The sequence below is a fragment of the Corvus brachyrhynchos genome, unplaced genomic scaffold (genome assembly GCF_000691975.1).
Source record: "Corvus brachyrhynchos isolate BGI_N302 unplaced genomic scaffold, ASM69197v1 scaffold133, whole genome shotgun sequence".
NCBI classification, from domain to species: domain Eukaryota; kingdom Metazoa; phylum Chordata; class Aves; order Passeriformes; family Corvidae; genus Corvus; species Corvus brachyrhynchos.
Genome location: NW_008237249.1, coordinates 216,830 through 233,886, shown reverse-complemented (window position 1 = coordinate 233,886; position 17,057 = coordinate 216,830). Strand labels below are relative to the sequence as shown.

The 17,057-nt window shown below is 50.6% G+C and overlaps 1 protein-coding gene across 2 annotated transcripts in view; it reads left to right on the top strand.

Moving 5' to 3' along the window:
* Positions 1-9,283: 9,283 nt before the first annotated feature.
* Positions 9,284-17,057, top strand: part of SLC24A3 (solute carrier family 24 member 3) — a 100,185-nt gene continuing 92,411 nt past the window's right edge. For both annotated transcript variants that reach the window (XM_008630751.2, XM_017730433.1), the window contains exon 1: positions 9,284-9,532. In XM_008630751.2, coding sequence (XP_008628973.2) covers positions 9,310-9,532 — 223 coding nt within the window. In that variant the 5' untranslated portion in view covers positions 9,284-9,309. The remainder of the gene's footprint in view (positions 9,533-17,057) is intronic.

Sequence of the window (17,057 nt, the reverse complement as noted above, 5' to 3'; positions counted from 1 at the left end):
AAAGGTAATATCTCTTTCAATATTTAATTAAGTGGGTACCGTAGGGAAAACACTCTCTGTCACTGAGGTAATTTTCAGCTTGGCTTGGAGGCACATAGATCAGTCTGAAGGAGGGCAGGAACCCACGTGCAGTGGGGGCACCTTGGCGGGCACCGTTCGTGGTGACAGAGTGGTGTGGAACCAGGCTTTCCATGAGGTGGAACCAGGCTTTCCAGCCTTGGTGGGTGCTCCCTCCTGCTCTCCTGCCTGTGGCTGACTTGGGGCAGCTCCAGGCCAGCTCCGTTTGCTGGCCAGTGGCAGGGAACAGGACCACGAGCACCCTGCAACCCGTGGAGCATCTTGCTCTCCTGCGTTAATTCCGGCTGCAGGGCTGGGAACCAAGGAGATGCATTGGTGTCAGGAATTCAGTTTTCTGGGGAGGAAGGCACAGCATCAGTCACAGGCCAGCAGCTGCCCTTCAGCACGTTCTCAGCACTGGTAAAAATCATCTCACAGGTTTTCTGGACAGATGCAGAAAAAGGGGGGTTGGCACCGCTCCGCAAGGCCCGGATTCACGCCTCTGTCCCTGACTTCTTGTTTCACAGTTCCCAGCTCCTCCACACTCCTGTCTCAGTATACTTTAAACCCTGTGCTTTTACTCCCCCCACTGCAGTTCTGCGCTGGCTGCTGGAGGCTGGCTGTCAGTAAATTGTCCTGAGTGTCACCTCACGTTGGGAGTGGATTTGGGGAGCAAATCCAGACTTGGTGCCGAACAGCGGCATTGGATATCAGAGCCAGTGTCTTGTCTGGGCCTAGACTCTTCTCCGTTCTCCAAGTGCCTTTCCAGCTCTGTGGAAGCAGTAAATAACAACGATTAAACAAGCACCAGTTACAGATTCGTGTGGTGGTGTTGCAGGGAAACACAAGGGGAAAAGAGTTGTAAGGCAAAGGGACAGGAGAAAAACGTGTTTGTATTGAAACTGGACACAAAAGCTTCCTTTTCCCTCGTGCTTGTTTATTTTTTTGCAAGATCCAGTTTTTTCATTATCTTTTGTGGAGAAAAGCATGAAAAGGATCTCTCTTTTGTGATGTTTCCCCTATCATCAGAGATACCAGAGTGGGAGCCAGGGTTTCTGATGGCTTTATTTCCCTGTCCTTTTTTTCCTGGAAGGGGTGGCTTGTTTTTAGTGCTCGCAGGAGCCACCAGGCCTGTCCCAGCTGCTGTCCCTGGGAGCTCCTGGATGCTTGCTGTGTGCTTTTCCTGCAGCCTGGCCGCTGTGGAGCAGGGCTGGAGGAGGGACATGGAGCCCACCGGGCACGGGACAGGACCTCTGGTGGCACCCGGCAGCGCGGTGCGGGAGGGGGATGGAGGAGCCCATCCTCCTCATCTGAGGAATTCACCTTGCTGTGCCATGGGTGGATTTCATGGGATCATAGAATCCCAGAGCGGTCTGTGTGGGAAAGGGCCTTAAAGCTCATCCTGTTCCAACCCCTGCCATGGGTTGCCCCTTCCACTAGACCAGGCTGCTCCAAGCCCCATCCAGCCTGGCCTTGGACACTGACAGAAATTTTTCAGGCAAAGCTGCAAGGGTGTCACTTTTCATATCTTTTAGAATTTAACTGGGATAAAGTCATGGTTTCCCTTCCCTTTTGTTGTTGTTGTTTTTTTGGGGTCATCAGAGATACCAGAGTGGGAGCCAGGGTTTCTGATGGCTTTATTTCCCTGTCCTTTTTTTCCTGGAAGGGGTGGCTTGTTTTTAGTGCTCGCAGGAGCCACCAGGCCTGTCCCAGCTGCTGTCCCTGGGAGCTCCTGGATGCTTGCTGTGTGCTTTTCCTGCAGCCTGGCCGCTGTGGAGCAGGGCTGGAGGAGGGACATGGAGCCCACCGGGCACGGGACAGGACCTCTGGTGGCACCCGGCAGCGCGGTGCGGGAGGGGGATGGAGGAGCCCATCCTCCTCATCTGAGGAATTCACCTTGCTGTGCCATGGGTGGATTTCATGGGATCATAGAATCCCAGAGCGGTCTGTGTGGGAAAGGGCCTTAAAGCTCATCCTGTTCCAACCCCTGCCATGGGTTGCCCCTTCCACTAGACCAGGCTGCTCCAAGCCCCATCCAGCCTGGCCTTGGACACTGACAGAAATTTTTCAGGCAAAGCTGCAAGGGTGTCACTTTTCATATCTTTTAGAATTTAACTGGGATAAAGTCATGGTTTCCCTTCCCTTTTGTTGTTGTTTTTTTTTTGGGGGTTTTTTTTGGTGGGGTTTTTTTTTTTTTTTTTGGTGGAAGAGCTGCTATGTTTCTTTTCCCAGCACATTTTTATGGTATTTTCAGACTAAATTTAATTCTGTGGAATTATATTTAGCTGGAAGCATTAAAGAGAGCAAACCAAAATGAAATATTTTATTCGACTAAAACATTTCATCTGACCCAAAACCGTCTTTCCTCACACTGTGTCAGTTCAAAATTAGGAGAGAAGTACATAAATGTGGGCTAAGGAGCAGTGACTGTTCACCTCCTAAGCACAAAACCCCCAATCAAACCCCAGGTATTGGCCCCTGCCACAGGGGTTTGAAATGCAACTTGTTTTTTCACTGCTTTTAAGAAGATAAACGCCTTCTCCAGAGAGTTAGCTCTTTCTGTAACACGTTACCCAATCCTTCCGAGAAACAAGGGTCTGTCTGGTAACAGCGAGGCTCTCAAGTGCTGCTTTTTCCAGCCTTGTAAGGTCATGATTTTTCCAGGTTCAAGCAGCCACAGGATCTTGGAACTGTGTAAAAAGTGGCACTGTTACTGATGGCCGGTCAGCTTTAGATTAATTCACTGCTGCTCTTTTTTTCCTCGCTGTCTACTGCGAAGTAGGGAAATCACAATGTATGGTTTTGAGAGGGACGACCCAGATGTGCAGCCACCTGTAGCACGCTCCTGCTGCTGTGATTCCTGCCTTCCATGAGCGGGCTTTTCTAGTGAAACATGGGAAAGGGAAAGAACAGGGGGTCTGGATATGCTTTAGGATTCCCTGGCATCCCTCACAGGGAGCAGGGGTGAGGGGGAGACGCATTGGAAGGAGCTTGGTCAGGGAGAGGAGCTGCCCCAAGGAAGTGCTGGGGAGGAGAATTTGCTCTCTGTCTTCCTTTTCTGCCTCTGAAAATTCCCTTTCTATTTATTCTGGGGCAGGGGGGAAAGTGCTGGCGTCTGCAACAGGGTAGTGTGAAGGATGCTGCTTGAAATTTTCCTCTGTGAAACTCCTGAACTTTTCCTCTGTGACAGCCACAAGAGCAGGAGGAGGCAGAAGCCGAGTTCTCTGGCCAGTATTAGGAGACTGTCCCACGCTTGGGACAGAAGGCAGACGGAACAGGCAGCAGCAGCTCTGTCAGGGGAGATGTGCTGTGCCAGCGGAGCTGCGGAAATCACGCCGGGCAGTCCACGGCTGCCAAGCACAGAGATCATGTCAACAGTGCCCAGACTTTCCACTCGTGCCAGGTGAAATGTTAATGAGATGGGAGTGCCAGCAGGGAGTGAGATATCCCTGAGAAACCAGAGTAGGGAATCGGGCTCAAAGTGCCGAGTGCTGTCGGACAGGCCAGTGGGAAACTGCTGCCTTGAGACTTAACCTGCGTCTTGGGCAGGGCCACGGAGGTATGTCCGGGGTAAAACTGGGGAATTTAACAGAGGCATGAAAAGACTATCAGGAAAAGAAAAGCCCTGTTTAGCTTAGAGAGGAGCCGAGTCACACAAGGCTGTGATAGGGAGAAGTAAAACGTGGTATTTTTTGCCAGGTGCAGAACTGTTCCTTTTGCGCTTGGGCGTAGATCAGGAAGAAAGGAATGGTCAATTTAGTGGTCAAGCTGATGAATACTAAAGAAAACACAAATTTCTGCACAAACTGGTTATGAACAATCATGGAAGCTCGGAGTAATCACAAATCCAGTAGCAGTTTTTGGACAGCGCAGTGAACACAGGACAGAATTTTATCTTTGCTTGACTAAGCTTAACCCAACCCTCTTTGGGACCTAGAAACCTGGGAGCTCTTGGGGAGCCTGTTCATCTCTTGCAGGGATACTTCTCCATCCCCTGGGCTTTGCTGTGTGAAGTGGTGCAGGGACTTCACCCGGAGCTTGATGAGCCGTGAGTGCGTTTCTACGGAGTGCTGCCTGTCCTTGAAGTTTTCTTTGCCCTCATGGTGGGAGCAGAGGCAGACCCCAGCAGAATGCATGTGGAAATTTCACTTTCAGAGGGTGGGCAGCTTTTCAGAGTTAAAATAAACCAAAAGTCACATTTCGCTGGTGCTGTGAGAGCTGTGGAGCTGCTGTTGGAGCTTTGGAGCGTGCTCTGCCCTCCCAACTCCAGCTGGGCTTTGCTGAGACCAGTGCTCAGCTTGTGCTTGCTGGGCCGGGAGGGGCAGAAGCTTCACAGGGCGCTCAGCGGGCTCTGTGCTCCTTAGGAGGGAGCTGGGGAGCCTGTCTGGAGGCGTGTGGGAGCCGTGGGCTCGGTGAGCAGGGCCGGCAGCCCAGGCAGTAGGCGCACGGAGTGCGGAGCCCGTGTCGTGCTCTGATGGGTACCTGGCTTCTGCCTCGCTCCTCCCATGGCGCTCGTGAGGGATGAGGGCTACAGAGGCAGCATTTGTGGTTTGCGTGGTGTGTTTGAGGCTAGGACAGGGTTCTGGGCTCTGGCAGGGGTCCTTTCTGATGCCTCTGAAGGGTCTTCAAGCTGGCAGAGAGGAGGGTCAGTTTGGACAGAGACTGAGTGTGTGGTCACTGCTGATGGGGGAACAGGAGGACTTGTTCACCCCTCCAGGTCCGTGAGCCTAGGACCAGGCTGGATGTTTAACTGAGGCTGCAGTTACTTCTGTGATGCGGCAAGAAGCATGTCGGATGTAATTGTGCCTGAGGTTTTATGGGGGCTGTGGTTTGATTTTTTTTATTTTTTCTACTGGTGGTCGCATAGAAAATATGTGGGAGGGTGTGCAGTGAGGGGCTGTTGGTGCAGGGACCCCGCCCTGCTTGGTCGCCGCCTGCAGCTTGGCTCTGGCCTCTGTGCCTCACTCGTGTGGTACAGGTGTTATCAGCAGTGTGCTTTCCCTGCCCTCCTGCACCTTTCCATATAGGTCAGGATGCATGGAAATACAGCTTTGGAATCAGGTATAAGGAGCAGGCTGCTTGTCAAAGCCAGGTGTAGGATTTGTGGGGGTTTTTGTTGTTTGTTTGGGATTTTTTTTCCCGAGGATGCTCTATTTATGGTCTTTGCTGCTGGTCTTTGCTGCTGATGAAGAAAAGCATCTCCCAAATCAGCCTAGGAAAAGAGCTAATCCATTTATGACATGCTTATGCAATCCCGAGCTGAGATTATGTGGTGGCTGTCTGCAGCACGTGGGAGGAGAAACCCGCATGCAGGGGCTGGCTGGACGTGTCCCTGTGGGTCTGGGGCCAGTGGCCACAGGGACACGGCCGTGGGAGGGCAGCTGTGGAGCAGCGCTGCACCTCACTCAGCTGAGTGCTGCTCTTCCACCAGGATTCACCTGGTCTGTCTTGAGCTCACCACACCACTGCTCTCCACCTCTGTGCTGGCTTTTGTGGAAGCTCGTGCTCGTTCCAGCTCTTGTCTTCCTCTGAAACATTTCTCTGCAGTTTTAACTGCAGGAAAGTTTCAGGGAGACGGAGATAATTCAGCTGGTTGTGAAACCAACCCTCCAATACCCAAAGCTACCACCGTGAAAACAATAGATAAAAGGGACAGACGGGAGAGGAGGAAGGGCAAGCATATTTCGGAAAAGCTGTGCTGTTTTTGGCTCCGGCCAGTAGTTTGCATAGAAAGTAGTTTATTGTCAGTGAGAGCTGCGGATACCTGCCAGCTCTCAGAGCCCTGCCTGTGCAGCAGTGCTTTGTGCCGGGGAAAGGCAGTGGTGACAGAGCTGTTCCTTCGGCTGGGCCAGCCCCTGCCTGGCCCATCAGCTCTTCCCTGCTCCAGCCCCTGGCCCATCAGCTCTTCCCTGCTCCAGCTGGCTGCTCACAAGCACCTTCCATCTTCGATGCCTTTCTTCACCTCACTGTTGCCGGGCCGAACCGTCTACTGCTACAGATGAGTTTCTTCTGCTCTTCCAGCTCTGGGTTGGGGTGCTCTTGTCTCACTTAGCTGCTTGGGCCAGCTGTGCAAAGGCCTCCCTATCCCTCCCATCTCCACACCAGCCTGCCTTGCACCCTATGGAAATTGGGTGTCTGCTCCGAGGTCTTGTTGCTGTTCCATCCTGTTGGGGCTCCTGTGCCGTGCTGCTGAGAATAAATGCAGTTGTGAGATCAGAGTGCAGTTGGGGAAGGTGGGGATGTCGTTCAGCATTGTAAAGTGGTGTTCTTCGTGCTGGGAAGTGCAGCCAGGATGTGCTTGGCTGTGTTTCTGCAGCGCTGGAAGTTGGTTGTAAACTCCAGCCAGAGCCATCTGGAATAGCGTAAGGAGCGCCCGAGTTCCCGTGTGGAGATCTGGGTCACACACAGAGCCTTTTCAGGAGTTCTGAGCAGCCCGGGCAGTTCTTCTTTCCACTCTACTTCATTTTTGTGATCATGAGTGGAACAGGTCAGCAGTGTTGCTGGAGAGGCCATTCCCACCAGGCTGCCACCCCAGCTTGGCAGGGACAGGAGCTCCCAGCAAGCACACACTTGTGTGCTCCCTGTCTTATGTAAGGAGACACGGCCACTGGAAATGCACCGTCTGCATTGTCTTAGTTCTGTTACGAAGCGCAGAGCAGGCACAACGACAGGGAAAAATGACTCATGTACTTATTGTCCATGGGAATATCTCCAGGAGGAAGCGCAAGTAGAGCTCTCCAGAACCTGGGTTCCGAGTCTGTAACGTAAAGCTGGTGCTGGGCAATTGGAATGGTGGAAAATACCTTGTGGCGACGTTCAGCGCTGAAAAACGTAATTCGCCCACTTTGAAATACGCTATGGTGCAGAACTTTGGAAAAATTCTTCATTGTACCAAAGCTTTAGAGGATGTCACAGGATTATTTTAGTATAAAGCCAGCAGCTAGAACATTAATAAGAAAAGCATTCAATCTGGCTTGCCCAAAATGGTGCTGTAGCTAAGGTGGGATGTTTAGCAGTCTTTACATCTGCTGAGAAAACGAAAAAACCTCTTTGTTGTGTTTCCCATTAAAAATCATCCAAACCTGAATAACTGCATTTGAGAAAGAAAACTGTTAGCTTTCTTTTTTGTAAGTTTTCCTGCTTTTCCTTGGGAAGAAGAGTTTGGCCATGGTGGTGGCAGCCTGGCAGCCCCATTGTGGGGTGCTGTGGCCGAGGTGATGTCCTTGGTGCTTGTGCCTCATGCCGGCACCCAAAGCAGGGCAGGCTTTGAGCAGCCTCCACCACCCCACAGGGAGACTGATGCCAGCACATGGGGAAACCACAGGGATCCTGTTATGTGTCACCAAGTGTCCTTGTTAGCAAGGTTAAAATCTTGATGTGTCCCTGTTTTCACAGGGAGATCCTTGGAAGGCCAAAGCTTTGAAGACGATTCATCTCTAACTTCTATTTTCTATTGCTCTGTAGAGTGAAGTGTGTTTTAGAATGGAGATGCCCTAGGCAGGATTTTGGGGGCGGTGGGCTGCAAGTTCTGTGGCGGGACAGCTGGCCCTGCTCAGACCTGGAGGTGCCAGAGGAGAGCTTTTCCTGGTGTCAGTCACAGCCGTCCCATCGAGCTCGGCCGTGGACCCGGGTCCGCTGCTATTTACGCTGATTTCTGTCAGGGCTGGATGTAGCCTTTATAAACACTTGTACTGCCAAATTAAGCTTTTCTCCTTCCAAAGTCACCTTAGATGACTTTCTTCTTCTTTACCCCTTGCTTGGAAGAGTTTGCCATCCGAGAGAGGCAGAGTGGAGGGAGCAGGAGGGGCTCCGCCGGAGCTCCGGGGCCGTGGCTGTCCCTGTGCTCTCCCTTGTGCCATTGCTCCATGCAGGGGCACAGAGAAGCCTCGCCTGCTTGGAGAAGAGTTCCTCTGCTTTGAAAGCAGCTTGTATGTGGAACTGAAACTGCTTTGCTCAGGCTACCAGTATGCTTGTTGTACAGGAGATGCCTGATGCTGCATTATGGCTTGCGCTCCTTCTTGGAAACGCAGTCCACTTCCATCAGCCTCATCTTACTGGTGCTCACGGACTAAACTGACAGCAGATTCTGTTCCCTAACATTGGTAAAGCATTGAAAGGACAAAGTGCTTGAAGCTTCAAATGATGGCATTTGCTTTACCAAGGTGAATGAGGTTTTTTTGCTTAGGAAACGGGTGCTTCAGGCTGCCTGTGCAGCTGCGGCTCTTCCCTCAGACGTGCACCCAGACGGCTCCTGCGTATCCTGGGAGTGTTGGTCCCAGTTACTGCTGATGGCCTGGGATGCAGATTCCCAGGCAGCCCTTTCCCAAACATTGCCTCCTTGCTGCTAGCATGACACAGAGCAGCCTGAGCAGAGCACAATCTGAGCGAGGCAGACAAGCCTCAGGTTGGGCAGCCCTCCCAACTGGATGTGCCAGGTAACCTAACAAAAGGGTTGGGACCTGCAGAGAACCTTTTCCTTTGTCCTTAATCACCCTCTGAGACATTGGCCCAAGACTTGAATCTCTGTCTCACTGCTTTTTTTGCTTTTGGTCTGTTTCCGAAGCAGTGGACAAAACTGGGAATAATTCAGAAGTCCTTGTGAGAGAGCCCGTGTTCTGCTTGGTGGGAAGGAGATGGATGGATGGGTGGGAGGAAATCCCTCTGAAATGCTGTTTGTTACTGGAGGGCCACAGGGTCCCCATTGCAAGAGGGCTGATTTGGTGTGTGGATACCTTCTGGCTTAAAAAAAAAAAAAAAAAAGTAGAGTTTTTTCTTCTTCCCCTGAGTCTGAACCGGTGTAGGAGGCATGGAACTGACACAGGAGCGTGTGTGTGCCCAGCTGGCTAGGCAGACATGGCATGTCCAGGGCTGACCAGCCTCGTGCCAGGAATATTGTGGGAATCAGCCAGCTGTCTTTGTTGACATTGCTAAAATAGAGCTTCACTTAGCCAGCACCAAGGCAAAGCTGAAGGGAAGGGCAGAGCAAGGGGTGAGTCAAAGGTAGTGAGACAAAGTGATGCCCCTTGTGTTCGTGGATATTTCCTGTTACTGGAAGCGTGGAGGTGTGGAAGTGAGTCGGAGGCGTGAGATGGTGCTGGGTGGGAAAACAGAGATGCTCTTCTAGGATGAACTTCGGAAGCTGTGGAGGAGTGCACCTGACTCCCGTGGGATGGGGAGCTGCTGGCAGTGTCCCTCTCCAGTGGGCTTAGAGACACTGCTCCTTTAAACCCAGGGGACCATGGGGTTTTTGAAATGCAAATGTTTGGGCTGCTTCAGGTGTTCAGGAGCAGAATCAGGAGTTGCCTTTCCTCATGTATCTGCTGCTTTTTTCCTTCAGGTTATGACGCCCTGAGCTATTCTGTGGAAAACAGCGACAAGTGGAGTGGGCGGCAGCTGCTGCAAGCACATGAGCAGAACGTGACTGACATCCCAGAGGATGGGGGGCAGCTCTACGTCAGGAATTGCACCGAGCCAGGTAGGAACAAAAGTTGCCTCCAGCTCCTCGGTCCTGCAGTTGGCTTCCTCACATCCGTACTGCCAAGGCTTACCTATTTTTAAATCCATAAACGCTGCTTTTCACAACAGAGCTTGGATATAATTTCCTCAAGTTTTGGGGAGAGGAGGGGAAGGGTTTTGCTCTGTTCTTCAGGACTAATGTAGGTTACATGCCCCAGGAGAAATTCTAACAAATACAGTTCTTGCTGCACTTCTCTGTCTATAATTTTTCCTCTGCCGTAATCCTTAATAACATTTCTGGACAGATGGATGATTATGGTCTTTTTTAGACAGCAAAAAAACTGGTACAGAAATTCTTCTTACTTCAATTTTCGCTTGTTTGCATAACTCTGGCACAGCGCAGACCCAGTCTTGCAGCCTCACATCAGCACTGGCAGTAATATTTTCCCCCACTGCACTCGGTGCCTCAGCACCTGCTGTCTCACCATTGCAGCTGCTCCTGCTGCCCTCACCAGAGAGAGTGGCCTGTAGGAAGCATGGGGGATTTCATTTGTGGTCAGTGGGTTTTCCCTTCCCCCCCACCTTCTTTCAGAAGTTAAAACAATAACTACTGAGTACACTGTGTTTTCTCAGGAGAGAGAAAGCAGAAATATCTGTATGCATGAAATTACTGTTTCTTTTTGAAATAGTCATGGTGTGACATTCTGTAGTAGAAACTGATGCAGAAAGGAACTGAAAGTAACAGAGTTAAGGTCCTGTGTGTCATTTTGTCAATTTTGTTTGGGTTTATTGCAGTGTAAATGTAAATAACATTAAGCAGTGAGAAGTACTGTTAAGCGTCCTGATGTGGGGCCGGGTGGCAGTCAGAAGCATTTGGGAGTGGGGACATGATTGCAGTGTCTGCAAAGGTTACCAGCTGAGCTCAGTGGGCTGTAGGTGACCTGCAGAATGCACCAGTTCTGCTGCTCCGCAAACAGGTGAGTGAAGGAGCTGGCAGAAGGGCATGGGCACATCAGCTTGTCGTGGATGACATTGGTGCTGTGTGTGATCGTACAGCGCGAGAGAGCAAAGTGCTGTTAGCTGTGCTTTTGCATTTAAAAGTGTGGATAGGGGTAGGGTGGTGCAAATCCTTGTACAGCCCTGACCCCAGCAACTGTGGTTGTCAGGGAAAGCTGACGGAAGGCTTGATCCCACGGCCCCCAGGGCAGCGCCGTCCTTCCCCCGGCTGTGCTGCTGCTGGATCAGGCCCCAAATGGTGTCACAGCATTTGGGAAGTACGGGATTTCACCAAGCATGTCTGCCTTTGCCTTCTCTAAGGGGCAATTCGTGATGCTGCTGAGCATAATGCACGAGTGATGCATCTCCAAACCCTGGGGGCCTGTTGTGACCTGGGAATCAGCAGAGCTCAGACCTCCCCAGCATCCCCACAGGGATGTGTGTTGGCCTTCAGGTGCTCCTTCTGCCCTTGGGCAGCTGTTGGGAGGGAAATGCTGCCTGAAAAGGGTTTTTTCCCCGCTCGCTTCCCAAAGGAACCTGTATGAACACCTTGCAGCTAGGCAAAAGTGGGTCATTTAAGAAAGCAGTTTTACCTCACCTGCTGCGGGAGGCAAGCAGAATGCCTCCTGTTGAAATGTGTTGTGGTTCTTTTGCAGTGCTTGGCTTCTGTGGTGTGTTGGCAAGTAAACAAACACACCTTGACGAGCTGAAGGGAAAGTCTCTGTTCTTCAGCTGCTTGGGCGACTGCAGGCTCATTTGAGTGCCTGGCATGACATCTGCCAGCTGTGACTTTCATTTCCTAATGATTTATCCAGTGGCCTATCTAGTATCATTTCGTCATCAGAACCGCTCCAGACAGGGGGGGTTTTGCTCACTTTGCCTTTGCAACAAAAACGGTAGAAATATTAAACAGGTGAAATAGACTGAATCCAGCCTAGAGATCATTTTAGGGGGTTATTTGGTTGTTGTTTTTTTGACCTTTTTCTGAGAAATACTCGTCGTGGCTCTGGCCTGGCCCTGTGGCTGGTTGTGGTTGCGTGGGGTGCCTGTGGAAGCAGAACCACAGAGCAGCCTGCTGTCCTTTCTAAGGAGCCTCTCATCTCTTGTTGCCTGTCCCCTGAGTGTCCAGCCCTGCAGTCATAGCTGCTTGTCCCCTCCCTCTTGGATCCCGGTGGCTTCTCATGGCAGTGTCTGCTGTCAGACAGCAGATGCTCTTCTGGCCTCTCCTACCATCCCCTTGCCCTTGTGGTATGCACATGAAGGTGTGTGGAGCTAGAGATGGACAAAAAAGTCGGACAGAGTTTATTCGCAGAAGTAGTGATATTGTTAAAATGAAACACTTGTGACGCTGGGCCCTGTTTGACAGTTTTAGCTTATGCAAAAGATGGCGAGGAAGTAGTGAGAATTACTTTTCTCAATTCAGGCAAAGTATCATTTACTCACCCAGTCCTGTTCAGAAATGTGATTCACCCCCTGGAAGCCAAGGAAAAGGATTAAGCTGGTTTAATGTTGAGCTTTGGGTCAGGTCCCTGTGCTACCGGATTCAGAACTGAGATTGCACTGGAGGAGCTCCAAAGCTTGCCCTTAGTTCAGATGGGGTTTATTGGCTGTCAGGAGGTGACAGGCTCCAGGGCTGTGTCGGGATGGGATGTCGTGTGTCTGGAAGCTCGGGCTGGAGGCGGCGTGGCTGAGGTCCCGGTGCCAGCCCTCCTTAGCTCCTCACCAGACTGACATATGCTTCCTCTGACGAGCTGTCATCACCTTCCTCCCCCGCATTACCGCTTCCACTCCCGCCTTAGAAAGGCTGAAAATAAAGTAACAGCCCTGCTTAAATGTGCTGTTTTAAAGTCACTGTTGGTAATAGCAGGAAATACTTGATTGCTGCAGGAACAAAAAGATCTCCGTGTGTTCATTTAGACTCTCAGCCATAGAAGTGTTTAAATTAAACAGCCAAAGAAGCTTTTTGTGCAATTATTTTTTACATTTCCTCATCTTATTTCAAAAGCAACTTTCTCTTTTATCAATATTTTTCCAGTGAGTCATAGCTCATGATAATGTAATTTGTGGTGCTTGGCTGTGGAGCAGGTAACCCTTCCAGGCTGCTTGCTTGTGGCCGTATCTTCGGAGCCCTTTTGGCACTGAGCCACAAACCTGAGCCCACAAACCCAAACCCCCTCGGGTGAAGCTGAGCTTTCTGATCTCTCTCCTCTGTGCCGTGGCTTATGCACGTGCTGGGCTTTCTGTGGTCTGAGTTCTCCTGGGTTGTCATGGCCAGATGAAGTCAGGAGAACACGCACCAGGCTCTGCACCGCAGACTTTAGGAAGGCCTTCCCAAGCAGACACAGCATGCTATGTGAAGAGTGATTTTTTTTTTTTGGTTTGTTTTCCTTTTCTTTCTCTTTTTTTCTTTTCCTCTTTGAACCTCAATCCAATTAAAAAACAAAAAGTTGCCTTCCCTCAAGCAAAATTAATTTTATCCTAGCAAAATGAAAAGTAAAAATTTGTTTCTGCCTTGCAAGTTGCCAAACCTTGCTTTCGCTTGGGGGAATGTTAGAAGAATAAATTGCTGCAAGTTTAGTAACAAAACGTCCTCGAGGAGTAGCAAAAAAGATGTTCTTCTCTCACTGAGCTGTAAGTTTGGTGAATTTGTCAGAAATCTGCTTGGACTTCTGCTCCCACACTCTGCTTCTGTTTGTCAACTTCAGACCTAAAGCATCAGAAACCCACAATGTTTGCGTTAAAACCTCAGAAGTGAAAACAAAAACATGCTTATTTCTTCTGGGTTCGTGTGCTGGCAGGGAGCTGGGTTATCTCTTGCTGCAGCCAGGAAGGGCAGATGTTCTCCTGGTGGGCACCAGGCGCTGAGGTTTGGTGCTGACACGTGGCCCCGGGGCTGGGGCTCAGGGAGCCCAGGGCTGGCCGAGCCCCCAGGGCTGGTGCCCGAGTTGTATCCCGACCCTGGATTTGGCCGGCCCATGTCCCAACAGCTGCACCTCTGGCTGAGGGGAATGTGCAAGGCAGCCGAGGGGCTTGGAGCTCTCCTTGCAGAAGAGCCCATGGGCTTCCTTCGTTAGAAACAGCTGCGGACGTTTTCCTTACCCGTATCCTTATCCTTAGGGTTATGCTGCGCTCAGGACTTGCTCAGGGTTTGCTCTCTGGGCTGGGTTTTCTTGTGGGACTGCTGGATTGTGGGATCTCTTAGCAGTAAGAGGTGGTCACAGGTATTTTCTTTAGGATTTTTCAGCCGTCCAAGGGGGCAGCAGCCCAAGTGTGGCTGAGTTGTGTTGCCGTACAGGGGAGCAGGTACCTGGGCACCATCACTCTGAGGCAGCACCTGCTATGTTTTACAGCAGGTCTGTGCCTGGACAGCGTGCCAAAGGGGAAGCTCAGAACAACTGCTTCTGGCTGGGTACTTGAAAATTCTGAACTGATGGCCAAAACCAGGCAGTTCCCTGCAAAGCAGGACCCTCTGGGCACGCACAGGAAGCCGGTGGCATTCTTTTTGCTGCAATTTTGCCAGTGTTCCCGTGTGATTAAGTGTGCAACTGCAAGAGCCAGAGCTTCAGGGAGAAAAATAGTACAAGCTTGTGTGATTAAAATCAAGAGGTGGCAGTGCTCTTACCCCGGTGTTGTTACAGTTCATCCGCGGTGTTCTATTGCATCAATGAAACAAAAGCAGGAGAAAGGAAACCCCCAGATTCCAAAGCCAGCGTTGTCCCCACAGCGTGCAGGCAGGGGAGAGGTGGCGAGTTCCAGGGCATCCTCCTCAGAAAGCTGCTGCTGGCTTTTGCAGGATACGTAACCGCACGTGTATCGGACAGCTGCAATTGAACTACTTCTTGTTGTGGCCGAAAAGACTCTCGGCTCAGCCCTCGGTGCCGCAGCAGAGCCGAGATGGACACCCGTGGTAGGGGGAGATCCCACGGACTGGGACTCACTTGCGTGATCGGCGATGCTCGCAATGAGCCTGTTCCTGCTTTCGTGGTGGTTTCTGGTGGAAAACGCTGCGTTGCCACAGGCTGGCTGTGCAGCGAGGGCTCGCAGAGCACTGGGGGAAGACTCGTGTGTCGCGCCATGTGGGGAGGGAGGAACGGCGTTGCCACAGGCTGGCTGTGCAGCGAGGGCTCACAGAGCACTGGGGGAAGACTCGTGTGTCGCGCCGTGTGGGGAGGGAGGAACTCCAAAGGTTAATTGACTGCTGCTACCCAAGGATCGTGTTGATAGTCTTGAGGAATGATGGCAAGGGGCCAGGAAGAAGGGAATAATCCTTGTAGGGAACAAGGAACGGAACCTGTACACCTGCTGCTGTCAAAGGCACAGGAGGAGGTTGTTTGAGAGTCTGTCAGAAGTGCAGCCCCATCTGCGTGGTAGCTCTCCAGTGGTGGAGTGGGGAAACCCTGTGTCCTTTTTCATGATTACTTTTTCCCCTCTGGAATTAACTTTAAAATGCCCAGAAATTTTCTCAACTTTCGGGTTTATTTTGGCTTTTCTCCTCCGTTACTTTTTTGTTTGTTCTTTGTGTCTAGAGGAATCAGACTTGCTTCCTTGACCTTTTGGTGAGCTTGGGTTACTCCTTTGCTTATTGTGTGCTGTGGAAAAGGCAGCAGAGAGGTTTAAAATACTGAAAAGGGACCCTTGCTTCCAAATCTTTAAATGCCTTTGCATTTAAAAGGTGTTAAGAAACAGAGCATGACTTTAGACGTGAATAAATATCACATTGTACCTCTCTGAACTGGGTCTTACTTCTCTGACACTTGAGGATGCCAGGCTGCTGCTGTGCATCACGCTGGTAATCTGAGAAGTCTTCCATGAAGCCTGTGACCTGAATTTCTAAGGAGGCAGTGAAAAAAAATTGTCAAGTCAGCCCTGCTCCTTTCCCTCGGAAGAAAACGCACTCGGATTTTTGCATGCTGAGCATGAAAAGCAGCGCCAGTGGAGGGCTTTGGGTTGGCAGCTGGGGAGAGTCAGTGTGGTGCCCTTGTTTGGTGACTCTGGCTGCCTCGGGGCACCGCTGAGGTGCGGACGGCTGCTCACAGCCGCAAGAACGTCGCAGCGTGCCCCAGATGGAGATGTTCCAGACTGGCCAGGCACTGGAGTGGTTCATTTTTTTCACACACCTGAATTACTCGTCTGCCGTGGCCAAAGCGAATTGTCCACTTAGCATTTAAAAACGTGTTGCTGCATTTCTGTAAAACGTCCAAATTCTGCCCGGGGAAAATCTGTGCTGCTGTATATTTGTGGCTGTTAAAAACTTTAGACTTGCAGTACAAAGAAATTCGGGAATGAAGTCATTTGTCTCAGTGCCTGTTGACCCCAGGCCACGTGAAATGTGTGACTTGTTTTTGTTGGGACAGAGCATGAGGTTCCTGATCAGATCATGTGAACGACAGTACCTTTCCTAAGCTGTTTCAGAGTTTCTCTGTGATTCCAGAAGGTCAGAAGGAGTAAGCTTGATAATGAAGGAAATTGGAGCAAGTGGTTATCAGCACATGCTTTAAATTCTGGTGTCTGTAGTATTTCACAGATTGAACATGAATGTGTAAACAGGGGCCTCAAGTGCTAATTCAAGTTTCAGGGCTGAAAGCTGATGTAACTCCCAAGATCCATGACAAACCTTTCTTAGAGCTCTGTTTTAAATTTGGTATTCTTGAGCTATTACTGCAAAGGAAGAAAAATAACATCTGGCCCCGTGTTGCAAACTGGATTTTTGTTGCTTGTTTTTCAATTCTTGCCAGTAGTTAGTAGTTAAAAATCAAAGGTCCAGATTTTCCACGAGTGTAAATTATTACTGGCTTCATTGCGTTTACGCTAGATTTAAACGACCAAGAATCAAATAGAGCATCCCAAGTCAGGATTTAATGCAGTCGGGATGGAGTCTTTATCATCTGCCATCTGCATTTTAAGCAGTGCTTAATTGTATAGTTTTTATATACAGACACGTGCGTAAATTCACTTATGCATGCACAAAATAATGGTTTTACGTATTAATGCTGAAGCATTTTGATTTAGCGTGCAGCATTGGGTAAAATGAAAGTATTTAATTAAAATGCCCTTTTTTCATGGACTGCATTAAAAAAAAATTCCCAGATTAGATAGATATTGGTTGCCCATATGTGCCAGTCCTTTGTCATTTCCCTGCTGTTCCCATTAGGAAATGGAGAGGGGAGGGATTTTTCTTTCCCAAAGATCCCAAGATGCCCGGTACTGGCAGTGAGGTGGAAAAGCTCCCACTTTGGCCCAGGCTCTTCAGGGGCACTCCTGTTGGGATCAAAGTCCTCTGTGCTGGGTACGGTGGAACCGCACAGAAAGAGGGATCACCCCTCCGTGTGGGCCTGCAGCCCGAGTGGGCGAGCTGGAAGCTGGGAGGCTGCAGGGGAGCGGTGTGTGCCAGGCCCCCGCTGGGCACCTTGGGCTGTGTGCTGAGCCAACATCACAACACAGAGCTGGCTGTGACAGCAGGGCACGCTCCGGGCAGACGTGGGGGATAACAGAACAGGGTGCCAGCTGCTTGGGGCATTCAAAACACGCAGACACCCCAAGGTCACCCA